We start from the raw sequence: 27,068 nt of genomic DNA, 5'->3' as shown, positions 1-27,068 counted from the left end.
GCTGTTTATCTCTTTTTTCCTTCAAGAAAGCGTCTAAGGACCGATACTATTCAAACCTGCAAGGCACCGGGAAATACCAGTGTGCTGTTTTTTACAGTGTGCTGTTTTTTATACTTCTTCTTTGCCACCTCCCAGAATAATGTTCCAGGACTTTTGATATAAACCTGCCAAATATAACCTCACAATGCGACCTTACTTTAGGGATAAAAATATTGCCCCGACGGCGTTCCGTCCAATTACCAGAATTTACCTTTGTCGAGAATTTGAATTTTGGGGGGATTGGCTTGCTTTTTGTCCAAGTGAGATGGTTTTAGTTACTGCTAAAAACCCAGCCGCGGTCGCTCAGTGGCTAAGGCATAGCGCTGCTGAGCGCGAAGTCGAGGGCACGATTCTCAGCCGCGGTGGCCGCACATTAAGGATTCCCGGGCGGTCACATTTAATCCTGAGAACTCCGACACGGTGCGCCTCATCGCCTGTGATACGTCGGCACGCTAAAACCTTGCAATAAAATCAATATACCGGTAAAACGTCACGTGCGCCTGCTGTAGTTAGAATTCGAGCATGCTGCAGACGTTTTACAGCGGTGTGCGGAAGTCCTGTGGCTTGATTTGAGCACAAAAAGGTGACATGGGGAGAGATAGCGCGGCGAATGTAAAATGACAACCAAATGCTATAACAGCCGCTGCACCTGAAGGGGCAACTCCGTTGGTTGGCGTTCTAGGGTTCACGATGTTAGAACGACCTTCAAAATTCGCTATCGGCGTCGCGTTCGCTGTCGATATTTTATCTTCTTTCCTCTCTTGCCAAGGACGTTGTCCAGTGGATGAATTTGCCCACAGTACACGGCAGGGGAGCAGAAGTAAAATATGTTGCTTTGTTTATTTTCTCACAGGGATATGTTTTTATTGTCTGGAAAGCAACGTTCTATCCACTTGGTTCAGCAAACACTTCTATCCTCTGTCCAGCTGCGCGTCCCTTCCATAAGCGACGCTTATACGCACTGCACCGAACTAGGCTTGAAGAGGCGAATGCCAAGCGCACTCGTCGGCACGCACGCAAACACCAAAAGGGAAGGGTGTTGATGCAGCGTCGCAGCGGCGAGGGCGAACGGGGGGCGTAGCGAGTCGGCGGAAGACCTCGCACAGGCAACTTAGCAGCCGAGCGGCGCGCTGCTCTCGAGGTTGCTCTCGCAAGCTCTAAATTCCTGCCGTAGGATACACAGCGGGGCACCGTCGCTCCTCAGCTGCGCGCCCAAGGTAAGTGGTTACGAAGTAGTTCATGTTTGTTTGCAGTACCTTTATTCATTTACTTTATTCAAAACTTACTAACAGTGCTTACTCATCGCTGGACAACCACCTGCTCTGATTAGTATACGGTTTCACTCGCTCGTGTCAATCCTTGTCGGATAGCTTGGGATTGAATGCAGGCACAGGCGATATTATTATTTTGCACGGAATACCGAATACCTCTCAAACGGGATGGCAGCTTTCTTAAGGTGTTGGTTGGTCAAATTCACCTTACATGTAGCTGCTGCAGTAGTATTGGCTAGCAGCCGTAAACGCAAATCCGCATAGAAGCAAAAAACAAAGGATATTCAGGGTAATATAGTTGGTCCGATAGCACAGTTGGCACTGAACTCACTCTTTATGGAAATGTATATGTGTTGGATTGTTTCTCTCAATTTGCTTTCCTCTGTAACATTTGTTTGTGTTTTATTTGGACTAGAAATGAGATAAATCTGATCTCGTATGCTTTCCCAGCGTCTTGAATATTGGCGCTCTAATCTCTGCTCCCTCACAGGACCGCCAATTTGCAATGACGATATGTTACATGCATAGCGTGGGGCTAGGTAGCGGCTGTTGTGGCTCCACAGATAGAATACGAAGATGTACCTCATCTCGAAAACAGGCGCGGAAAGACGTAGACTAAGAAAAGTAATACACAGGACGACGCGAAGATGTACGTAGTGTAGTGTTACTGACATGGTGTAAACGCTCTGGATTTAGCATAAAGTGGTAAACTTCCCATTCGCCTTACATTTGTCTGAACAGCCCTTTCCGGCATACGTGACGGAGGTTGGAATTTCAGGAGCTTTTTTTTCAAAGAAAATACAGAAGGCTCAGCTGCTCTCCTCCTGCATACGGCGGTGTTACTATGCAGTTGTTTGCTCGTATTCCGCTCGGACCGTGTGTTTTCTAAACAAAACACTAATTAACGTAGTAGTTCGAAAATCCTACCTCCTTGGCACACCGAGGTCACGAAAGTGCCTGCCGGCTAAAAAGATGAAGAACGCGCGAAACATTAATGGAGCACGGCGCACGCTTAGGCATGAAAATCCAGTGTGCAGCACGACAGAAACTGCACGCATACATTAGTCACAATATAAATACGTAATCGATAGTACGAGGATATCAAATTAGAAACGCGCCCTTAAATTCTTTTTTTTATGATGGAAAGGGAAATGCAAAATAAAGTTAAGTGTTTGAGACAGGGACACGGAATCGTACACTTCAATAAAAGACGTCATGCCGGGCAGCTTCACAGTCCGCAAAACGGTCAAAAAAGGACGCCGAAAACGACACGCGCTGTCCACACTTGTGACGCGTGAACAGTCCGAACGCGGGAAAATTGAAAATTGAATTGGTTGAAATCAACATAATTAGTAAGACAAAGATCTTTTTTACGGAAAACGTTAACGGTTGGACAGCGCAATGACAGGAGGACTACATGTGGAAAAGGAAAAGAGTTCGCAAGTAAAAAAAAAAACAGAATGACGTGGATGGGGAGAGGTGTTGTAGCGCTCTTGAACACTAAGGAATTTAACATTTAATACATTAAATTTTCTTATGTAACATCATTATTTCACCGTTGGCAAGGTCCGTATATTGGTACGTTGCGCACAGCAGAATTTCGGATGTAATGAGGCTAGCAAATGTAACCGATAGAAAATGTTTATACAGAATATATATATATATATATATATATATATATATATATATATATATATATATATATATATATATATATATATTGTAAGCGCTGGTTAGTGCCACGGCGCCAGAGATATATGCCTCCGGTCAATACCCCGGTAGTTGTACAGAAACGCCATGTGCAAAATTCTAGCAGAAGGGTACGCGCCAGTGGACTGGTACTTCGCAGGGCTCGTTTTCCACACGCAATCATGCTTCACCATCGTCATTAGTTCTCTATCACAATCAACGCCCGTATTAGTTGTTCTTTGGGGGCTCGCTCTCTGTAACTTAGGACAAGGGTCGATGCATAAAGACGTCCCCCAAGACTCCTGCTGTGTGCCTTTCAATATATAAATATATATAAATATATATATATATATAAATATTGTGAGGCCGTAGATAGCAGGCGACCAGACCGTGGCTTCGTAGCTCCTTTATTTGGAGGCGAGTCGACTAGAACGCAAGATGGCGATCAGGCCCCAGCACTGATGATGATCTCTGAAGAAGCGGGCTCGTCGATGATGATGAGTTTGTACAGGAAATGAAGAAGTTATCACCTCAAGCCGGTGGTGATGATAGTGGGCAATTGCTACCTATGGTGGCATACAGGCTGTAGCCTCAAACAAAGCTCACACTAATGCCCCCTCTTGGGAAAAGCGGCCGCCTGGCCGCGGATTAGGCAGGATCACGGCGAGTGAAGGCCTTAAGCCGGGACACGTGTACAATCTCTGTACCGCGACGACGACGGTCCGAAGTTCCACAAACTGGGGTGACGCGATAATTGACGGGTGAGGTCGCCTCGAGAATCTTGTAAGGACCAAGGAAGCGGTGTAAAAATTTCTCGCAGAGGCCGGGAACGCGGACCGGTGTCCAGATCAAGACTTCGTCACCAGGGGAGAAGTAAACAGATCGATGAGCAGTGTCATAGCGTTGTTTGCGGTCCTGTTGACTAGCTTCAGTGCGCGTGCGAGCAAGCTGGCGGCAATGTGCGATGCGAGAAACGAATTGTTCGGGGGACGATGCAGAAGGGGAAACCGGAGCGGTAAAGAAGCAGGTATCCAAAGTGTGTGAAGGGTGCCGACCGTACACAAGGTAGAATGGGGTGTATCCTGTGGTGCGTTGAACTGCGGTGTTGAAGGCAAAAGTAACAAAAGGTAGGATAGTGTCCCAATTTCTGTGATCAGGCTGTATGTACATCGAGAGCATGTCGGAAAGAGTGCGGTGAAAGCGTTCCGTAAGTCCGTTAGTTTGAGGATGGTAACTCGATGTCATCCTGTGAGAGGTGTTAGCAGCTTGAAGTACATCGGAGAGGACCTGCGACAGGAAGCTCTTGCCCCGGTCACTAAGGAGGACGCGAGGTGCGCCATGGCGAAGTAAGATATTGTGCAAGAAAAAGTGAGCGACGTCAGCAGCGCTGGCCGAACGAAGTGGAGCCGTCTCCGCGTAGCGAGTTAGATGGTCAACGGCCGTGACGATCCAGCGGTGACCAGTGGCCGTCATAGGCAATGGACCGTAAAGGTCAATACCGACCACTTCAAACGGTGTAGCTGGGCATGGAACCGGCTGCAATAGACCGGCGGGTGGAGACGTAGATCTCTTACGATGTTGACATGGCGGGCAGGAGGCGACGTATTTGGCGACACTGGTAGACAGTCCCGGCCAAAAGAAGCGACCTCGAATGCGCTCGTATGTCTTGTGAAATCCAAGGTGGCCAGCGGTTGCGTCATCATGGAAAGCTTGCAAGATGCTTGAACGAAGGGAACGAGGCACAACTGGAACCCATCCGGCACCATCGGTGTGGTGGTTGATACGGTGAAGCGCGCCATCAACCAACCGGAAATTTCGTAGTTGCCGACGTAGGCGGCTATTAGGTGGTTGCGTCGAACCGGTGAGCCGATCGATTATGTTTCGGCAGTAGCTGTCGGCGCGTTGACGGGCAACCAAGTCGCGGAGATCAGCAGACGTGACATCTATGGGTGCAATGGGCAGGTGGAGCTCATGGGTGGGTGTCACCAAGTCGTCCGACGACTGCGTGAGCGGGCACCGTGAAAGCGCGTCTGCGTCGAGGTGCTTGACTCCGGACTTGTACGTAACCGTAAAGTCGTATTCTTGCAAGCGCAGCACCCACCGACCAAGTCGCCCAGACAGGTTCTTCAATGAAGACAGCCAGCACAATGCGTGATGGTCTGTAACGACCGTGAAATGTCGGCCGTAGAGATATGGCCGGAATTTTTGTACAGCCCATACAACCGCCAGACACTCTTGCTCAGTGATTGTATAGTTCTGTTCCGATTGTGTCAGAGAGCGGCTCGCATAAGCTACGACTCGTTCACGCAACTGGGCATCTCGCTGTAGCAAAACGGCGCCGATGCCTTGCCTACAAGCATCGGTATGGAGTATGGCGGGTTTTGTGTCATCGAAATGACATAGTACTGGTCCGGAAGTAAGTGCCTGCTTGAGGTCTTCAAAAGCTTTTTCGCAGTCATCAGTCCAGACGAAGGAGGTTCCGGAATGCAGTAGCTGGTTGAGGGGCGAAGCCAGAGTGGAGAAATTACGGACGAAACGACGAAAATATGATGCTAGACCGAGGAAACTGCGAAGGGCTTTTTGGTGTTGGGGGCGAGGAAAATTGGCGACTGCGGAAATTTTGTCTGGGTCGGGCCGGATACCATCCTTGCTGACGACGTGACCGAGAACCTTGATAGATTTTTGGGCGAAGTGACATTTTTTGGTGTTCAAAGTCAGGTTGGCGTTAGCCAGACTAGTCAATACTTCATCAAGTCGTAGGAGATGTTCAGAAAAACTCGACGAAAAAATTACGATGTCGTCAAGGTAACATAGGCATGTCTTCCATTTAAGGCCGCGAAGGACTGTGTCTATCATGCGCTCAAATGTAGCAGGGGCATTGCACAACCCAAAAGGCATTACGTTAAATTCGTATAAGCCATCTGGAGTTGCAAACGCTGTCTTCTGTTTGTCAGACTCGTGCATGGGGATCTGCCAATAGCCAGATCGCAAATCCAAGCTCGAAAAATATTGAGCGCCTTGCAAACAGTCGAGCGCATCATCTATGCGCGGCATCGGGTAGACATCCTTTCTTGTGATCTTATTCAAAGCCCGATAATCGACACAAAAACGTACTGAACCATCCTTTTTCCTCACCAGGACGACGGGGGAAGACCACGGGCTGGAGGACGGACGAATAATGTTGCGTTGAAGCATGTCCCCAACGTTTTCTTCAATCACTTTTCGTTCCGACGAAGACACGCGGTACGGGCGACGACGAACGATTTGTGTCCCTTCCGTCTCAATACGATGTGCTGCCACGGATGTTTGTCCTAGTTTGCTGGAAAAGCAGTCAAAGGAGTCCTTGTGTTTTTCCAGGAGCTGAAGAAGGAGTTGTGTTTCCCTTTCTGTGAGGTCTGTGCTTATAGTGGCCGCCAGTGGGGAAAGTGATTGTCCAGAATTTGAAGGCCGTGAAACAGGGAATACCGAGCAGAGGGGAAGAAGGGACACGGCTTCTCCATTCACAACAGAAGCAACGTTGGTGCCTTCGGGGAGCCTAATCGGCTCGGAAGTGGCATTGGTAGCTAACAGCGTCGCCGAGCCTTCCGTGAATCGTACGAGACACGTTGCGATGACGACTCCTTTGGACATAAAACGCGGAGATGGAACTATCATCACGTCACCGTCCCTGATCTGCGCCGAACGAACACAAAGTAATGTTTCCTGGTCTGGATATAAAACGCAGTCGGCACTGGCTGTTAGGTGCATAGTAGGTTGCACCTCCGAAATGCTGGGATGCTCAGTATCTGTCATTGCAATTTGGGGTTGGTGACAAGAAATGACGGCGGAGGCGGAAGACAGAAAATCCCAACCCAAAATCAAATGATAAGCACAGGGAGACAACACTGCACACGGAATATGATGGCGAAGGGCACCGATGAAAACCCGCACCGTGCATTGTCCGGAGGGCCTAATCACACTGCTGTTGGCTCCTTGTAAAGAAGGTCCGTTGTATGGTGTTCGTACCTTGCGTAAGCGTGCACACAATTCCGCGCTTATGACTGAAACACTAGCACCAGTGTCAATTAGGGCATCGATGCGAACACCTTCCACTAAAACAGACAGCAAGTTCGACGGACGCTCTGGAGGACTTGTAAGATTCGCAGGAGATGCAGTTTTCCCTCCCAAAACTGCATTAACTAGTTTTCCGGGCGGTGGTCGGAGACGTAAGACGCAGGGCGAAGAGGCGATACCGAGCGGCGACCTGGTGAAGGCGAGCGGGGTCGTTGTCCACGGGAGCTGCGGGGAACGTCGCTCGACTGAGGCGGAGACGGGGAGCGGCGGGAAGGCGACAGGTACGCACGCGGCCGGTAGCCGTAGTAATTCGGGGCCAGGTGTTCGCGTTCATAGGCGGCGTAGCCACGTCGTTCATCCCGTTGGCGACGTCGGCAAAACCGGGAGACGTGACCTCGAATGCCGCAATAGTAGCACACGGGGCGGTTGATGGCGGCATCCTGGCGGGCCGGAAAGTAGGGCGGCGAGCTCGGTACACGAGGCATGGCCGCCACATAGCCAGACGACGGGTGAGCCGTGAGTGGGGACAGCGGCAGGGGTGTCCGTCCAGCGACCTCAGAGTAAGACGGCGTTGAAGGAGCCACAGGATGAACAGGAGGCAATAGCACCGGCATGGCGGCAAGCTCCTCTTTAACCATCTCGCGAAGGCCAGGAGCAGGAGATGTTGAGGGGACACCATGTGTGCAGTGAGAGACGTCGCCATACATTTCCTCGCGAACTATAGCGCGAATCATCGCGCGAAGTTGTTGTTCGTCTCCGAGATGATGAGTAGACGCCATGTCCCGTGGAAGGCGGATCGACTGACGTTCGTCGAGACGCTGACAGGTAGAGATCACGTCAGATACAGTGTCCAGGTTCTGAAGCACAAGTGCGTTGAACGCGAACTCACCGATCCCCTTCAGAATGTGACGGACACGGTCGGACTCCTGCATATCATTGTCGACGCGGCGGCACAGTGCTAGAACATCTTCGATGTACGAGGTATAGGTCTCGTTAGCTTGCTGCTTGCGGACATCCAGTATCCTCTTTGCGTTGTCGCTCCGAGCTTTAGTGGAGCCAAAAATCTTTCGCAGCTCCGTAGTGAAGCCAGCCCAGTCGGCAAAGTCGTGTCGGTGGTTTAAATACCATGTCTCAGCGACTTGCTTAAGAGAGAAGCCAACGTTCAACAGTTTGTTGTGATCATCCCACCTATTGAACTGGCTGACGCGGGTGTAACTGTCCAGCCACTCCTCCACGTCTTCTCCCCGAAGACCATAGAAGTGGGGCGGGTCGCGCTGGGGGCTGGTCACGATGCACTGCAGGGGCGCTGAGACAGCGCCACTGGGAGTATCTTGCGACATGGGCATTGGTCCCGAGGGCAAGCGGCGACCGGAACGGAGCTCCAGGGGTGTCGAAGGAGAGGTACAGGTCGGGATCGAGTTGCAGCTCCACCACTTGTGAGGCCGTAGATAGCAGGCGACCAGACCGTGGCTTCGTAGCTCCTTTATTTGGAGGCGAGTCGACTAGAACGCAAGATGGCGATCAGGCCCCAGCACTGATGATGATCTCTGAAGAAGCGGGCTCGTCGATGATGATGAGTTTGTACAGGAAATGAAGAAGTTATCACCTCAAGCCGGTGGTGATGATAGTGGGCAATTGCTACCTATGGTGGCATACAGGCTGTAGCCTCAAACAAAGCTCACAATATATATATATATATATATATATATATATATTAATATATACAGACATGCGTGTGTGTGCCTTACTTGCATTTCGGATGGTGCTGGGGTAGTGAAAATTTGTTTTGACACTGCTGGGAGCTGTATTTTCGAACGTGCAGGATTCACAATGCGCGCATGTTTCTAGTAATAAATAGTGGTGCAAGCAGCGACTTTGCCAAAGCGGGTATTACAAAAATTCGATGAAGTGTCCTTGGAGTTGCTTCAAGCACTCTAGTTTTGGATGGACGGTAACAGGTACCTGCATCACCGAATAGCGCACACATACAGGAGGAAGATTGGGAAATCCTTGTTGTCCTGGTGTTAGGTCCCAATCGAGAACAACAATAAGGCGGTCGGGCTTAATGGCAGTCGGAAAACGCTCCCCTCCATTAACCGCTACCTAGGCGGAAGAGCCCTCAGCCAGGTTTGTGCTATCGCGATCCCGTTGGGCCTGAATCGCGGTGGCCTTGCCGAGCGTTGACGAGGCCACGGGGCGCCTCCAAATTAATGCCGCTTCCTTGTTTCCGGCCATTGCGCATTTCCCCGCGCTCCCGCGCATAGTAAGCGGACGACTCAAATTAGGCACACCGACGGCACTCACACATGCATGAAATTGCTCTGTAGTTGTTTTGTATGCCTTATTGGAGCCGTGATCCCATCCGCTGCAGCAAATAGTGCTCAGGGACGACTGCACTGTCATCCATATACGTCGGGCATAAATTTTCATACTAATACACGCACGAGGATAATGTATGCCTGAAATCGCGTTCCCCCGCAGGCGTCGACATAGCATCCAAAACCTTCCCTCGCTATTTGCGTTGGTCAGCCATCTGTTGTTTTTTTAATTGCGCCTGCAGACAAAATCAACAAAGAAGGAAACATTTTGTTTTTTTTTTGTTTTGCCCAAAGTTTCTGCTAAATGTGTGATCAATAAAATTCCGCAGCTCCACCGCCTTTTTAATATAGTTTTTAAGTAATCTTTCACGAAAATATTTTTTTAGCCAAAGAGCACTTTCGAGCTTATTTACCCAAACAGAGATTCGAGCTTTGAGCACCTTTGGTTATCTGCGTTACACGCCGGCACGCTCGCTGAAACGGGGCGCAACTAGACGTTGGCCCCACATTTATCTCTTGTATTTGTTAGTAAGAAACTCTGACAACTGTCTTCTTGACGCTATTCGGCCTGGGTAAACCCATGCAGCAGATTCACGTTGAGCGTCAGTCGAGACGAGATAAGAAAATGCAAGAACTCGAGACGAAAACGAAAGACAAAAATGCGAGCTACAATAAAATGAGAGCACACGGTCCCACTGATTGCGTTATCTTGGAGTGTGCCAGGCGCCTGGTCCGCACACACGTGGCTCGTTTATTGATGATGCCGCGGAAAGTCAGCGTACATACGCATGCCGTTCGCCATACTTATAATACAGGCAGCCCGAAACCCGCCGTAGGTTAGATATGACAGAAACATTTGGCAGTTCCACAAACTTTAACGTCAGTGTAGAGACATTGCAGTCACTGGCCGATTTTTCGACACTCAAGTGTCCGACATTGCACCCGACACGTCGGGCAGTATAAGAAAAAAAAGCTTACCAGTTCACGAAACCAAACCCCCACTGTAAGTACCGAGCGGCTTGAAAAACTCACCAATCGGTTTATACCGGGCGCTGCCTTGCCGTAGAAATAGGTCTGATTGATTTGATTACCAGATTGAGCAAGAGGTACGATTGCACACGGGCGTAATGACGTTGTCACTGTGAATAGGAGGCAGCACCGTGACTGATCGAGTTGGTTTAGAACTAGTTACCAGCGCAGCATTTTGCTCGTCATTGTCGGAGCCTGAGTCATCTTCTTCGAGCCCCTGCCAAACTATTTCATTGTCAGTGAGTCTAATCTCAAAACTCGCTGGCTTGCGAAAACCCACTTTTCACTAACACGATTAAAGCGATCTTCTTTCCTAACGTCGACCGGCTGTACTTTCCTCGCTTCTTAGGCTTTGTATTGGAGACGGACGAGAAATGCGGTTTCGGTGCTATCGGTAACAGCTGGCAATGAAACCACGATAGGTTCTTGAAGCGGCAATGCAAACAGCCCAGCCGAACGTATGCGAGTAAGCGGACACCGTGGGGCCTAGTGACTGACGTGCTCTCTCCACGCTTGTCGCGGGTGCGAAGCCCTGCCCCTTCAATCAAGGCTGTATACGCGAGATCAGCTGGTGATACGCATCCAACTCGGATTACTGGCTGCTTAAAAAAAAGTTAGCGATGTTTTGTGCCGGTTTTTTAGCTTTGGTTGGGCAGCAAAAGTCAGGAAAATTGAACTACGAGGGTTTGAAATGTTCGAAAGTTTTTTCGGAGCGATGCGTCGACTCAATGGAGTGCCTGACGGTGCCACGGCAGAGTCCGGATATTCAGGCGGATCCAGAAAAAGGAGTCCGAGAAACTAATCCGCAACTGTATTAACCTTGTTTAAGATATAATGAGCCATTTCCTATCGTACATAGCGCGGACATCGAATTACTAGGCTGCTTCTAGGCAGGAGAAATTTTTCACATCAACAGGTATGTTAAAGTCTGTGTTAATCCAGTGGTGTTGTTTTGGGGCTCTACATTAGGCCTTCCTTTGGAGTGCCTGAAATCACGCCTGACAATATGTTCAGTTGCACATTTTGAGTGCTTTATTTTGGCCCGTAGTATTTGGTATATGTTACTCATCTCCAAACTGTTGCATTGGTGCCACTTGTACGGCATGAATGAATTAGGACGCTAAAACGAAATGTAATGCATCGTAATTTCGCTCCTTATTTCATGTCTCGTTAACCGAAAATTTAAACGCTGCCCAATAAACCCTAATTTCTGAACAGACGATCGGTTGGCATGCAGTTCTTCCCCATAAATTAACTCCCCAGTCTCGCTTTTATGCGCAGATGTTTCGCTATTACGACGAATAGGGTTTGTACATGGCTCGTTATCATCTCATTGTTAGCAGCACTGGCTTGAAGGTGTGCAGGCAATCTGCAAGTAAAAATATTCACACCAAGAAACATGCACAGGGCGGATACGCCCACGGGCAAACATGCCCACACGTCAGTGCAGACACGGAAAAAGGAAATTGGGAACGAAGTAGTGGCAGTCCGAGCGTACGTGCTGATTTTGAGCACTGACCCTGAAATCCGCGAGATAAAACGGGAGACTATGGAAGCGTAGCTGCCAAACTGCGTTTACGCATTTCTACTTTTTTTTATGCGGTGCGCAGTATGAGGTCGGTTCCACCCATCGTTCTACAACAACGTATTTTGCAAGGAATATATAGTGATTAGGTAACTGCGAGCAACCGACAGAATACAACCGGTACATACTATTCAAAGTTGTCTACTAACCACATATTTCACAGTATTCCTGCAGTCAAGCTAAGTCCTTACTTTCATACCGCCTTTTCGGACACCTATTTTACAACGATATTGCCGGACACCGGACACCGATTACAACGGACACCGATTTTACAACGAGTTTACTTCTCGTTCTGCTTGGTGGTAACCCGCATAATAGAGAGATTTCTCATCATTAAAGCTATGAACTACATTTGCAAGTTTCTACTTGCAAATATCATGCCGTTTATCTCACACGAAACATTCAGTGGTCCTCTCACATCAATACCGCCTGTGCCAGTGCCTCAGGATCATGAGGAGATCTACGTAGCAACCTACATTGGTCTGTGCCTAACATCCAAAAATTTGGTTATGAAGCATTGGACCACCCGCAACTCGAATTTGCCTCACCGTTCTGATTCTATCACACCAACTGCCTAAACACTATGGTCGAACCAGTTCGAATCAGGGCTCCCTTTTTCATTTCCCGCAATTACGATTACTGTTTAGTGTAACACAACTTAAAAAGGGCTATTTACTTCAACCCTGGTCACTTGCCTCATCTTTTATGCCTCTTCACAGTTATGAACACGCCACTAAAAAAACACGAATAGCCATTGAAGAAGCCTTATACGTCTTAACTATATTGGACACCAACTGAGTTTCTCGCGAATGTATGGCAAGACAAATTGTTTGAGCGCACCCGCATTCCCCGTGCAACTTCTTTTTGAAAATATCTTCCTGTGGCCGATTTCGCCAAAAAAGGGGTTTCGTTTTGGAGCGCCACGGTAGCGGCATGCCAGTGACTATGGTTGGTACATTGAGGTGTTGAGGAGGATTTCAAATGGCCCAGAGAAGCACTGTAGCATGAGCGCAAAACGACAACCAAAATGACGAGGCGGTGCACGCCGCTTTGTTCCCTAGATACAGTTCTCCTCTGGGCCATTTTCTCTCTCCCTCCACACCTCAAAGAGACGGACCCGCCGGAGAACGCAAGCATTGGCATCGCGCTACCCCGTGGCTTCAAAAGGGCACCCCTTTGTTTTGGAAATTTCGGCCCCGGATAACATAGGTATCGGGTATTAAACCATAGTTCATTTTAGAAGCTGCAGGCAGCAATGTGGAGGCAACATTGAGGTCGACCGTATGCCCAATGAGGGTACCAAACTCTCGGTTAAGGAAAGCGAGAATAGGCGCCGGGGAATTGTGGTCCCACCTGTCGACAGGGGAGCTGGAGACGTCTTTTCAAAGCTTCCTCCGGTTGAGTTAGACGTGCTCACTGGCCGGAAAATTGACGACAGTGAGCACCCAAAGTTCTGGATGCAGCATCCGAAATAAGCTATAGATTCGTTCTTCCTAAAGTTGGTCTGATGTTTATCTTTACAGGTTTATATTTCAATACGCTCTTCTTGTTGTTATATATATTTGCGGGTTATTATGCCGTGAACACCTTAAAACCATTTTCCCCTTCGTTTTTGTTTGAATGTTGGTCGTGCCTTGTCTACACTGTTTTCATTATTTATGGCCCATCTTTTAACAATATCTGGATTATATTATTCCTTGCTGTGCCAATTTTTGTTGCACATCTTGTATCGTTTGCAAACTGTGATCTGCTCTGAATTGCGTTTTTTTTTCGATTTTGATACTACATGCTCTTGCTCTGCTGTACTGATTGTCAGATGTTGCTCACCGTTACGCTTTATTTTTGTATTTCGCGGTAAATCTAGAACTTCTATTCGTCTGGCCCCATTACGCAATGCTCCACACGGGGACCTCTAAGGCACTCGTAAATAAATAAATTTGTACGTGCGCTACAAGTGTCCAATATAAGGCATGATTTGCCCATGTTTTGGTTTATATCTGATGTTGTCCTATGGTTCCATGTTCAATGCCTGATTTTCTATAGGTGAACTTAGATTCATACATAACGTACCCAATAGCATAAATCGAAAGTTATTTCCCATCCCCTATACACCTGTTGCCACGGCCCGTGTTCGAGAACACTTGAGCCATAAGTGCGTACTCGAAGTAACCACGTTATTCTTTCGCTGTTTTTTTTTTTCAGGACCTACTTCCCTCTCTGTTTGTCAAGTGGCCGAGCATTCTTAGCGGTCGACCTCGCCGTGAGTTTCAATAATATATATGACACACTCATCTCATACCAGCGCCCATCAACGAGCTATGTAGCGAAAATTTAAAGTTACATGCGTACTTTCCTCATGCAGAAAAACATCGTTCTGCCATTTCCCCATTCATTTTAACCTTCTTTACCGCCGGAGTAGCGTTACTACCCAGAGGTCGGTCATTGCCCGCATCTGTTCAACGTCGCCTTTCGTTGTCGCCAGCCACTTCTCGACGCCGTCCCTCGTCTCAAGCATGTTATCTGCGCTGACAATATCCTCGTGGCTGACCGCGGACTGTAGCTGGTTCCTTGTATATCAGTGCCACAGGCCTCCTGCTGACGTTATTTCGGAGTACGTCTCCGCGGGCGAACTGCACTTCTCGTTATTTAAAATTGTCCTGCATCCTTCCCACTAAACGTTCCTCTCAGTGGCGTAGCCAGAGATAATTATCAGCGGTGTTATACGCCGGCGTTAAAAAAATAAAAAAAATAGTGTCCTACTGGCCATTTTTTAAATTTTCGGTTTCGTTTTTTATACTTGTTTTTACATTTAAATTCATGGATGAAGTGTGTGGAAAGCATGGGTAGAAAGCAGGCTGAATGGATGCGCCAGACACAAAATTTAGGGGAGGAGGCGGTGGTGTTCTGACACCGAAACCCTCTATGGCCCTTGCCTCCTTACGGCAGAAAGTACGTGTTTTGTGAAACATGTGGTATATACTCGTAAAACAAGGTCGCGTAAGACGATGTAACTTACGCCAATCGGCCGGTGTCGTGTCTGATAGCCCGAAATAGACTTACTGCTGTACATCTATAACAAGCATTGTGTGCGCAGTACCAACAACAGAGCGACCTGGTATTCCTATCTTTACGTGTACTTTCGTAGCTTCTATGTTTACCCTTTCATTCGTACGTCTTTAAAATGAATATATTCATGATATTTAAGCGAAAATAGCTCGTGATTCACGATTATAAGCCCTGCCTAACTTGCGTTTGCTTTTGCTACCCTCCACCTATTGCAGAGCTGGCCGGTGTGACATCATATGTTCAGTTGCGGGAAATGTGGTAGTGGGTCGCATGACCATTTCGTTGTTTTTTCTTATTTATGTAGCTTAATTGCGCGACGTTTGTGTTAAAAGTGGTGTCAGTATGATTCTAGCGAGACAATCTTTCGAATGAAGCATTTTGTGTTTGGTCTTCATGCCCTCTATGAGCCACCCCGCGAGACAGTACTCGATGGTCGCCGCGAGGCGCGCTCTCACGAGCGGTCGGCGTTGTCTCCCTTATCGGGTTTTTTGCCATTTTTTTCTTTGTCCTAAAGCCACTGCTCGGACCGAGGCGCTCGGTGGTTACCGCGACGCACGTTCTCCCGGGCACTCGGTATTTTCTCGTATTTTTTCTTGCAACGGCGAACTCACAGCCAGTAACAACAGGTCATCTGTTAATAAAAGAAAGGACTCTCTTAATCCGGCACTTTACGCAAAATGGTGCAAAATGTAAGGAGGCTGATTTGAACCATTAGAAAACATAGGCACCCGTCTCAGTCACGGTTCTGGACGAAAAACAGCCCCAGAAATTACAGCCTCTACTCGAATCTTGTACATTTTGCTTCAGGAATTATTTTAGTACAGCTAGTGATGATGCTATTTCACAGAGATCGGTTTTTCGTGAAGGCCGTACGTGCAACTACGCAAAAGTTTTGTTATGGAGGAAACGTCTCGTTCTTCTCCCGCCCTTTTTGATGCTTGCCTTCCTGATATTTTTTGGCAGCGCTAATTATAAATTACCTAAAAGAAGCGGTGAGTTAGGCTAGAGCGCTTCGGTGAACGTGAAAGTTGAAGGGTTATGAGGAGATAGTAAAGAGAATGTGTTGCTATCACCACACAAGCAACACTTGCTGAAGGTCAGCCACAAACTGTATGTACGCTTACAATCAGCCGCAAAATTTTATAGTTACGGTGACCCTGTATTAACGATGCTTAAGCCCTAGCTCCCGAATACGCGAATTCCATTTGCTGTTGTCACCGGGGTAATTTGAAACAGGCAAACTCTGATATAGAATATTGTGTATTCGCGGTTTGGCGGAAACAATTATTTCCCATTCTCTATGGGACGGCGTCTATCTCAAATACAACAGTACTGACTGTAAGTCTTAAATGTTGCGCTGTGCAAACGTGTTTGTATGGTGGTGGGGTGGGCGTGGAGAAACTCAATCGGAAAACAGCACTGTGTCCTGGAGCCAGAAAAAAGAAAACACTGCGGTATTTATATCATGAAAAACGGACATTCAAAGAAAGAGAGATATATAAATTCTTAAGCTTTTCTACGTGTACTGATGTATATTTTGCTTTTCCGCCTGCAACGCCTAATGTGGAACGTATTTTCCCGAGAAAAACAACTTATAAATTAAAGGCCATTGGTACTTCATTCGTTGACTTCAAACTTCTTATACTGAACACGAAAATATGTATTAGCACCAATAGGTTTTTTTTTAAGTGGGAAAGCTGCCACAGAGGGGATTTAACATAAATCAGTTCCTGTACAACAGGTGTTTTGAATAAGTATTGTATAACGTCCCCCGGCCGTGCTTCGATGGCGCAAAGAATTCCACCAACGCGTATAGAAGCAGTAGAGAAGCCAACTTTATAGTGGCTCCTGAATAGCAGGCATGCCTATTAACACCATTATTCGGCAATCGTCACTTCCGAGTTCAAAAAATTCTTATTTTTTTTTGAAAATTAGCAAAAACTCCAAAATCAACATATCGCATTCCTTCGGGCTGAAACGGTCCGGTTGCCTCACGTATTTGTGATGTCGTTTATGTCACGCCTGTCCTTTCGCAGGGAGGCTATTCACGATGACTTCGACCGACGACGTTTTCCGAGAGGTGTACGGCCTGACCGTGAGCTGCATATTCAGCGACGACACCCTGAAGGCGGCCTTAGCCTACGAACCGAGGCCCGACGACGTGTTCATCGTCTCTTACCCCAAGTGTGGCACCACTTGGATGCAGCACATAGTCCACGCCATCTACAACGACGGCGTGCCTCCGACGGTACGCTGGGGTTAAGAGAAACCATGCTTTGTCAAATGTCTTCATTTTGTTTGAAGAGAAAGGGAGGGCATGTTCTCTAGCTGAAATGAACCCCAGCGTTCTACGGGGGTAACCGCAAGGAGTTTATAAATAATGATACGGAAATAGTTTTATTTTTGCACGATAATTTCTGAAGTCCGAAGAAAGGCTCCATGCAGTATCTACACGTGGCACTTCCATACGTGCACAAATAATTTTGTCGATTTCAACTCGTCATTTGAACACGTATAAAGGAATACGAAAGGTTGCACATAATTGTAGCTTTAGCAGGGCACGCGTTTTTTTTCCTCGTTTGATCTCAAGTGCACTTAAAAGCATGTCGACGCACGGCTCACTGCCATGCTCACAGCATTCCTTCTCGCGGGCCACGTACGGCTCAACTAAACATTCAGATTTCAAAACATCGAGTGGGCTATCAGAGAGACCGTAAGGAGTTAATGTTCTTTAAGTGATGCCATTTCATTTGGTATGGAGCACACGTACTCGACAAAAATCAGGGGCCTGTCCTTTTAACTTCATCTGTTCTCGGCGAAATGCGTCCTTGCGAATTAAAGATCCCAAATTGACCCTCCTATAAATAAACGGAATAGGGACTCTTCAAATGTCCCTTACGAGCTCCGTCCAGAAGCAATGCGGCACTCCGCACGTCAGAGTAGCTTTCCGAATCCATTGAAGAGGTCACGAAGAATCACGCTGTCATGTGAGACAAGATAGTTGTGCGCTGCTGCCCATTGGTTTGCACGGTGAAACTTTCGCCCCACCTAAAGAAAACGTGCGTTGACAATGATTTTGCCCCCATCGGTTCGAAGGAAAACAATTAAATGATAGTATATCCTTTACCAAAACCTCGCAAAGCTGTTTGTACGAAAAAAACAATTTTCTAAGAGAACTGTCGTAACGGTTACGTCGCAAGGCGCATGAAAATTTGTTGAATGAATTATTTGCAGGCAAGGGTGTAAGCGCAATATCGGGGCCTTTTGATGTGGTAGAGGGTGCAGATTTGTACCTGCTATTTCGCGGTTTTAAACATTTTTTTTTCTTCTATGAAAGCCGGCGGCTTGTTTTGCGGGGAGCATTTCACAAACCTTTAACCGATATTACACATAGACAAATCGCCGCTGCGGCTCCCTCTGTTTCCGCGTTCTCTACGCTCCTCCTTCGACCTTTAACTCGTGCTTCCATTGGAACTCCCTGGGCCTCTTAACAGGCGAAAATTTCAACAACGCAACGAAGTATTCCCTCCGTGCCTCGTTGAGTTTCCTTCATTTCCCAGCGCGGTGAAATTTACACGACGCGCTTCTGGCGGCAGTCGGTTCCCGTCCGTCTACGCGTCGCGTCGACGGAGAGAATTTAGACACCAGTTACTCGAAAATGCTCATTGGCTCTCAAACCAATTAGATATCTTGCAAAAAAGAATACTGTAACTACATGGCTCGGTGACTTTATGATAACGCCGAATTTTATTTACATGTCATTAATAGTTCGTTTCAAATGAAATTTTACACGTTCCAGGAACCGCACTCTCCTGTTGTTATGGGAATAAACGAAGACATAATGGTCACGAAAACGCTGTAACTCTTGTTTCATCGAACTATCGAGACAGATATTATGATAAACAAAAGGGCCCCTAAAACAACATCATCTTTAGGCGTTGCTTCTTCTTACTTTCATAATTATTTAGTTTGTAGTGAAGTTGTAATTATGGCGCCACTCTCGTCATTTGTCACTACATAAGCTTGTTCGTAAAGGAGTGAACCACTGTATGTTTGTCCTCTGGAATAAAACTGTAGTCGTTACAAGTTTATTTCACCCCACTAGCTACAAAGTATGCTCAATCGCAAAGTACAAACACAGTGGTTTTTTTTTTGTGCACTACTTGCACTGCGCCCCTGTTAACGCGTATCGTCGATCGCATTGATGCTCTCTTTAACGGCTAGCTCCGTGTATAGCTCAATAGCACATGACGCACGAGTGCTCGTATGGCATACACACATGCGACTATTCAGGTGAAGCACACCACACCTTCGCTGCTAATCCTCCTCCACGGAGTGCAAGGGCTGGTGATTGTTTTCCCATTGGTTTCGCAGACTTGAACAGTATTCATCTCCTGAATCGTTGCTTGAGAGCACGGCGTTTTATATTTGTTGAGAGTAAGGTTGCACGACGCAACAAAGGAAGTTTACGCGCTTTGGAAAAATGAGTTGGAGACGAGCTTATACAGTTCCTCGTATGCGGACTCCGAGTAACATTAAAGATTATCCGGTGATTCCAATCGCCGCTTATCTTGCAAAACGCGCTCTCACAATTTAACGACGCACGCGTTTTGTCTTTCTCGCGTCCGATTGGTCGTGCCGTTCATGACGTCATGGAGTAGCCTTTTTAGCCGTTGGACGCCACTGCGTGGTAGCGGCGCTTCCCTTTCCTGTGGTGTATCTCGCCGTTCATTGTTTGCACGTGACTGCGATTTCTTTTTCAACTTTCTAACGTGTTTGTTCCAGTATTTTAGAGCTTCATTTTGCTTCGACCAAACTACAAACAGTAACTATGTGGCTTCGGTTACAGGGTTTCCTGAGAACATCAGAACATGTTTCCATGAGAACTGGTGAACCAGCAGGCACGGCAGATTGTGAATGGTGTTCCAAACTACAAATTTCAGTTGAATGACACTCTCTCCGAAAGCATTCGAGGTGTGAGTGTAGCAGGGGTTTAAATAGCGCCCAAGTTAACGTAGCGCACTCTGAGCAAAGGAATTCAAATACCTTAGCAACATGCGAACTTACGGTACTCCAGGGGCTTGTACCGGTATTTTACACAAAAATACGTTCCCGTGTCATGTGTGCCTCTTAAGGAAATATTGAAATGGTCTTGGTTCTTTTCTGTGCAAGAGCACTTTTATCAGCCGGGACAGAAGTTCTATCCGAACTGGATCCTTGTTTTCGTTCTGCTAAATGTGGGTCTTTTAAACACAATGGGAATTCCGGCCGCGATAGAAAACCATCACGTTTATATATGCGGGGATTTCGTGAACAGATGTTTGTTTTCTAATTGAACAAGAATGAAACATGCCGGGCCAAAGTGCTGCAGCATTCACAATCCTTTCTGAATTTAGCCTCAGATATGACCACGCATTCCCCTCGCAGTAAAAAAAAGACGCGATTTGAAGTGTTTTAGAAAGCCTGCAATTGTAGGGTATTACATGGGATGTAACTAGGCAGGGCCACCTCGAGGTCGCTTTTGTAGGTTTAATTATAAAACATCCCAGATGGTAATATCTCTTTTAGGAACACGGCATGGTAACCGATGTCTGGTTTGGGGTTTCCGCATAATCTTAGGGCACATCCGTTGTGCGGCCGTCTATAAGCTCAGCCGCGTCGTCGGGGTTGGCAACAAACGACAGAAAGACGGAAGAGTGAAAACAAAGCGAAGGATAAAAGAAAGCAGAAGAGGAGAGTGTAGCGAAATATTCAGGGGAGGGGGGTCGCGGTGGCGGCGTGATCCGGTGCTTTCCGAAAGTGTGCGTTTGGAAATAGGAGGGGGCAATATGATGAGCACGCACGAAGCGCTCGACGGCGGGACGCTGGGCGTTCACTTAAGCGTTCGCTAAAGACGGAGTTCGCGGTCACTTCCTGAGAATCAATCCGCGCCGCCGATGTAGAGGGCTATCATCGCGGCAACGGTTTAATGAGTGTGGCATCATGGCCACCGTGGGAGCAGTCAGAGTTTATTTCGGACAACGTGCTTCCTCTCACTCACTATCCAGCATCAGTGTTAATTATTGATAGTGAGGCTGGCCAAAAAGTGAGCGGAAGCGGTTTGTCCGGTTGGGTGAAATGAAGACAGACGGATCACTTGCACTAGCGAAACTACACCGACGAGGATTGCTGTACTGGATGAGCGCAGTCTGCCTTGATTTTTATCTAACCGGTCAAACCGCATCCGCTCACTGACTAGCCAGCATCTCTATCAATCTAATAGTGACCGTGGCTAGTCAGTGAGCAGAAGCGGTTCGGCCGACTGCGTGAAATAAACAATGACTGGTCTCATAGCCGCCTTGATGCAACACTATTTGAATCGTTGCTCATCATCGCTGCCGTCGAGAGCACCCACGAGTGTGCGCTGCCTCGGCTTACTGCTGTTGCACCCAAATATCGCACTAGGGAGTATCGTTATCGCCAGCCAATTTTTTGAACATATAAACAGTAGAAACAAATGCTATGAACTTCGACAAGAAAAAAAGGTAGCATTCTTCACGTGACCATTCTCTAGAAGAAATACGGTAGAAAGAGGGTGGCACAGGCGGCCGCTCCCGACGGAAGTCCCTATGACGTATCCGTGGGCGGTTTTGTCTTCGCTCTTCGCAATGACGGTATCGCGGGCCCTTGGTGTGGAGCATCGGGTCACGTTTGTTTTCATATATGGAACCCCCCCCCCCGGGTAGGTTCAGAGGACCGCACGTCCAGTGCCCAAGCAATCGTCAGTGTAATGCCGGTGGCGGTCATCGCGACGTACTTGCCCATGGCTTTCTGTACTTCTGCTGCGGCGCCTCTTGCATAGCGTAGATAACCACAAGGCCTTTTTTTGGGTAGGTAAATCTTGCTATTGGAAGCTAACTATACGAAGCATGCTCTGTGCATGATTTACGGCGATACTCAGTAATTGTTAATTAGAGACGACGCTCAATACGCCAAGCCGGAAGTCGAGCTGAAAGTACAGGTCCGTTCCCTCGTGCGAATTTCTCACGCAGTATTGTTCCCTGCGCGCAGTCGGTGCATTGAAGACTATATTGAATGTATATGCTCTTGCAAAGCAGGAGTGGGTAGCTAATCCAAGTATGCTGCGGCGCTGCTTTTGGAAGTAGAAGAAACGGCGTCGTGTACTGGCGAAAGGCAAAGTTCGGGGGTACCTTCTAAAGTTTCCGCAAAAAAAGGTTTACAGGGAACGCCACGTTACCTTATTGCGTGAGGTAGAAACGTGACTAATTTCACAGACATTTGTTTACCCCAGCCACAGGGAACCGTTTCCAGAGTAAATACCGCATGACCGGAGGAAGCTCGTGCTTGGCCTGGAACAGTACCTTAGGACCTGTAATAAGACTTCTTTGCTGGGTAGTTTGTTCGCGTTTTTTTTTTAAACAATTACTGCGTCGCTGAATGGTAAGAGACAGGAGGGGGCGAAACATACGCCTACAGCTTCACAACTGCATGGTGGGACGCGTTTTACCACTAGCTGTCATCCACGCTAAATAAACACATGGTGCCCCGCTTGCGCGCACTAAACATGTTCTGGGACCAAACAAAGCCTACGCATAAAAATGAATTGCAGAGATTTTGTGAATTTCAAATAACGCACACAATTACCGTCGCGTTTTTTTTTCGTTTCACCTACCTTGTGTTATCTCCGAGGCATTAAATGTTTCACTCCAGACAGTGTAACTAAGTAAGCGCGCGTGATCAGAATACACGTTGACTAAGTTAGTGATTATTCGTGTTTCTTTTTACGTTCAGCACGCATGAAATCGGACGATTAGGTAGAACCGCTATTTAGCAAATAATCTTCCAACTACATTTATTTATGTGTTTCCCGCAAAAGATGATGGTTGCAAGATCTTGCTGTCATTACCAAATGGGGTGACTTTTGTTCCGTTTTGTTCTGCATGCCTTCTTTCATTAAATTATATTTACTCCTAACGTTAAATGTATGGACAAGGCACTGAACTGCGCGCTTTAAGGAAATCGATAGAGAATACTTATCAATTGAAAACACAGGTTACGTTAACACTCTACCGCAAATTTTAACCCATTGTCCGTCTATCCGTGCCACCCTTACCCTTTTCCTTACCCTTGAACTAATAGTCCGTCTATCGAAACCAGGTGCACATCTCCGCGAAAAACGTCCATATTAATGAGCCTCGTAAACGACGTCAGAAGCGTCCGACGGATTTACTTAGCTTTTAGACCATCTAAGTACCCAACACATCTGCTTGCACTTCGTTTCAGTTCAAGTATTCGCTCAAGACACCCCCTAAAATTTAAATGCAACGAAGCAAGCCCGACAAAAAACAACACAAGGTTGCGTAGTCACACGCGCTGGCCCATTTCAGTAACGAGTGGAGCGCCTAGCGGTGGTGCCATGCTTCCAGCGGCCAGGTCCTTATTTTGCCGCTTCGAAAGCGGATATTGCGAACATAATTCCTACACGGGAAGTATCCAGTGTCAACTTCCTGCTGGTCCACTTTTACTTTAGTCTAAAAGCTCTTACCATTTCCTTAAAGTTTAGATGTCGGATTAAGGTGGCTGCATACTTCACCCGCCATGGTGGCTCAGTGGATACGGAGTGGTGCTGCTGAGCACGGGGACGAGAGCGACCGTGGCCATCCGTGTCCCGGTGCCGGCCCCGTGGTGACCGTGGCCACGGGCGGCACGGCGGCCGCTTTTCTGATGGAAGCGGAAAGCGAAAATGCCCGTGTGTAGGAAATTTCGGTGCACGTTAAAGATGCCCAGGTATTCAAAATTAATCCGGGGCCCTCCAATACGGCGCGCCTCATCGCCTGCGTTGCGTGGGCGCGTAAAGCACTGCAACCAATCGATTGTTGCATACTTTAGTTTAGATGGTGGTTCACACTATATAATGAGTCGCCTTTGAGCGTATTTTCAAGCTGTCTAAGAGATTCATTGCAATGGGCCATTCTGTTCCTGGTGAAAATAAAATGAATTGAGCAGAATCTGGCCGCCGAAAAAAACTTATTATGGGAGGGTTATTGGACTATGACGCCAGTTTAATATGTCTCGCTGGCTGACTGGCTGTAGAAGTCTGACTGGAAGGACTCCTGCCTCTAGTTGGTCTAAACACGTTAGAAGTAGTCCCATTAAATTCCGTGTAATTTTATGTGATTTCATGCAATACTGAGTAATTGTGTGAGTGACTCATGAATGAAACCTATTTTCGTATTTAGAGATAACAGCTCAGTGAAAATACGAATGTCGTCTTATTTTCTACCGTTTCAGGACATTGGTGACTTCATGCGACGAGCTCCCTTTCTTGAGCTGATTGGTCCCGAGCCTGTGATCAACATGCCTCGGCCAGGAGGTATTAAGACCCACTTCCCCTACAAGCTCCAGCCATATTCAAGGCACGCAAAATACATTTACATCTCAAGAAATCCCTACGACTGCTGCGTGTCCTTCTACCACCACACGAAGTCATTTCCGCCCTACCGGTTTGGAAACCAACCTTTTGACAAGTTTTTCGACATGTTCATGGAGGGAAAGGTCGATTTCGGGGAATACTTCGACCATCAGATGTCCTGGTACGAGCACAGAAACGACGACAATGTTCTCTTCATAACGTACGAAGAACTGAAGAAGGATCCTCGAGCAGGCATTTTGAGAATTGCGGACTTTTTGGGTAAAGAGTACGGCGAGAAGCTTCGCGAGAAGCCGGAAGTTCTCGACAGGATAGTGGAAACAACCAGTGTGAAATCCATGAGAGGTTTCAACGAGGAGTTCAAGAAGTGGCTACCGGAAGCCACTAAAATGACCCAGCCTTCAGCAGTGGGTGAAGGTTGTGGTGCAGAAGCCACAGATGGCGAGGATAAAAAAATGACCGGTGAATTTGTTAGAAAGGGAGTTGTCGGCGACTGGAAGAACCATTTCACCCCAGATCAGATCAAACGGATGAAGGAAAAGATTGCGATGAAGACGAAAGGAAGTACTCTAATGAGTCTTTGGAAAGATGTTGATCTCCCTTAAAAAGATAGCATGGTGCGGAGCATTCCGGGAAATACAGGATTACCGTGTCTTTGGTGGCCACAAGTGTGATTCCTCGTAACGTAGGAGTAAGCATCCATTCTCTCTCTCTCCCCGCAAACGCCCCTAAGAGCTATACGGAAGTCTTATTTCCTGCACAAGCTTTGAGTTTCTTGCACAGCATGTTGTATTCACGATACATCTTAGTGTGAAGTGTAAAGTGACTAGTTATATTTTTAAGGATATGCAACTTGACTTCCCGTTGGTGCTCCAATGCGGTAACATCACCCACACAAATACAGCCTGAAGCCTGCAAGCGTTCTAGTGTGTTGGGCTTCCGTGCACGACGATAGCAAAAATAATGGGACTCGTTTATTTTTCGTATTTAAGAATATAATTGTGCTATTATAATTCACTGCTGAGTGGTTGGTGAGTTACCGGGTTTAAAAATACATATTTGTACATTTATTACCGTATTTAGCACCTAAGCGTGTGTATTAGAATAAATCGCGAAAAAACGTTGTTCTTGAAGTCATACCCTGGCCTTTTGGCGTAGAAGCAACTAAGACACAGGTGCAAATATTCATGCCACTTTTGCTCTCTCAATTAAAGTTTCAGTATCAGTGCTTATGCGTTTCTTTTATGTTTATGTGGAATTTCTTGACAAATAAATCCTGTTTCCGTATGTTTACCAGATGATGATTTCTATTACGCTATAGTGCACGTGGTAAATGCAACAGAAAATGATTAAGGAAATTTAAACCCGTTCAGTGGTAGCTCTCTCCAAATATCAAGGAATGGTTTTAGATATGCTTGCATTTTAACCTACTGGCAGGAGACGCTGAAGGGGATTTCTTGTAATCGGGGCTTTTGTTTGCACTGATGTTACGTCAATCGCCCCGAAAATTGCATCCCCCATGCGGGATTCATTGGTTTGTCGTCCTGACTCTGGTCACCTGATTGAGCTGGGTATCCGGATCCGAACTTTCGAGGGAAGCGTTTCACTGCTCGAAGGCGGGGTTGCGAGGTGAAGGCATACTTTTGGTGCATTGGCCTGCAAATACCATGTAATATGCGAGCCAGCCCGACGGCAGGAAACAATATCGGCAGGTGTGAGGCAATACAAGCCAGCCTTGATTACATGCTTAGTAGTGTTGGACTGCGCGTTAGCATTCAAGTGGTACAGTGAACTGGAACTAGAGGCCCCGCCACAATATCCCAGTCATGCTTCTTTCTAGGATATCATATTTTGATAGTTGGTAGAAAACGAAAATAGTCGGATCAGCGCGAAGACAGCGCGGCAAAAATATACATATGAGCGTTGACGGAAAACTGGCTTCTGTTTATTGCGGCAAGCAATAGAGGGAACATTTGATATGATTTTCTACTCGACGTCTTTAAAGCGATAAACGGAACAATGGAGAATCAAAAACAGGCTGCAATAAATGATGACGCATTGACGACCATGACACAAGATGTTAAACGCACTGAACTGGCTGTGACACGGGTCTACTCCTCCGTCGCGATATTCAGTGCCAGTGGTAACAAGAGCTACTAAACGGGTGTTGAACCAGCAGTCAGCGTCGTTAGCGATCACGCACCCTTTATATTGTTCCCTGCTTTCCCGTGTCCCGATACATTTAAGGTATCTGATTTCAGCGCTCGTGTTTCTATTTTAACACGCAAGTGTTTTATGCCTGGGTACACCAAGATCTCACCGGTGTCATATTCGTAACGGAAATGGCATCGCCAGAAAAAGTTCCACAGAGGCGGCTACGTCCGGATTCGAGCAACGTGCGATCTCGCCACAACGGGAGGTACACAGCGCTATGGACACTGCGCTATGAATTCCATCGGAAGTAGAGCTACAAAGGCGCGTTATACCTGCCCCACTGCCTCTCCATTAGGATGGTGCTGCCGCCAAGGAGAGGCAAAATAAGTAGTTTAGGATGACGCTAATGAGCGCCGACAGTTGGCGCCGCGATG

At 47.2% G+C, this 27,068-nt stretch overlaps 1 protein-coding gene across 2 annotated transcripts; it reads left to right on the top strand.

Annotated features, from left to right (window-relative positions):
• Window positions 1-1,104: 1,104 nt before the first annotated feature.
• On the top strand, window positions 1,105-25,773 carry LOC144148884 (amine sulfotransferase-like). 2 transcript variants are annotated; one of them, XM_077680409.1, is made up of 4 exons: window positions 1,105-1,256; window positions 14,187-14,244; window positions 17,087-17,298; window positions 24,342-25,773. In XM_077680409.1, exons 3-4 carry the CDS (start codon window positions 17,101-17,103, stop codon window positions 25,083-25,085), a joined length of 942 nt encoding a protein of 313 aa, XP_077536535.1. In that variant the 5' UTR covers window positions 1,105-1,256; window positions 14,187-14,244; window positions 17,087-17,100; the 3' UTR covers window positions 25,086-25,773. The 2 variants fall into 2 exon arrangements, with proteins under 2 accessions (XP_077536535.1, XP_077536536.1); XM_077680410.1 differs by lacking the exon at window positions 14,187-14,244 and having other exon boundaries at window positions 1,109-1,256.
• The last annotated feature ends 1,295 nt before the right edge of the window (window positions 25,774-27,068 follow it).

The sequence above is a fragment of the Haemaphysalis longicornis genome, unplaced genomic scaffold (assembly GCF_048455015.1).
Source record: "Haemaphysalis longicornis isolate Haplotype H1 unplaced genomic scaffold, Haemaphysalis longicornis Haplotype H1 scaffold_8, whole genome shotgun sequence".
In the NCBI taxonomy this organism is placed as follows: Eukaryota; Metazoa; Arthropoda; class Arachnida; order Ixodida; family Ixodidae; genus Haemaphysalis; species Haemaphysalis longicornis.
The sequence above is the reverse complement of the archived record's forward strand: the minus strand, read 5'-3'. Positions and strand labels throughout refer to the sequence as shown.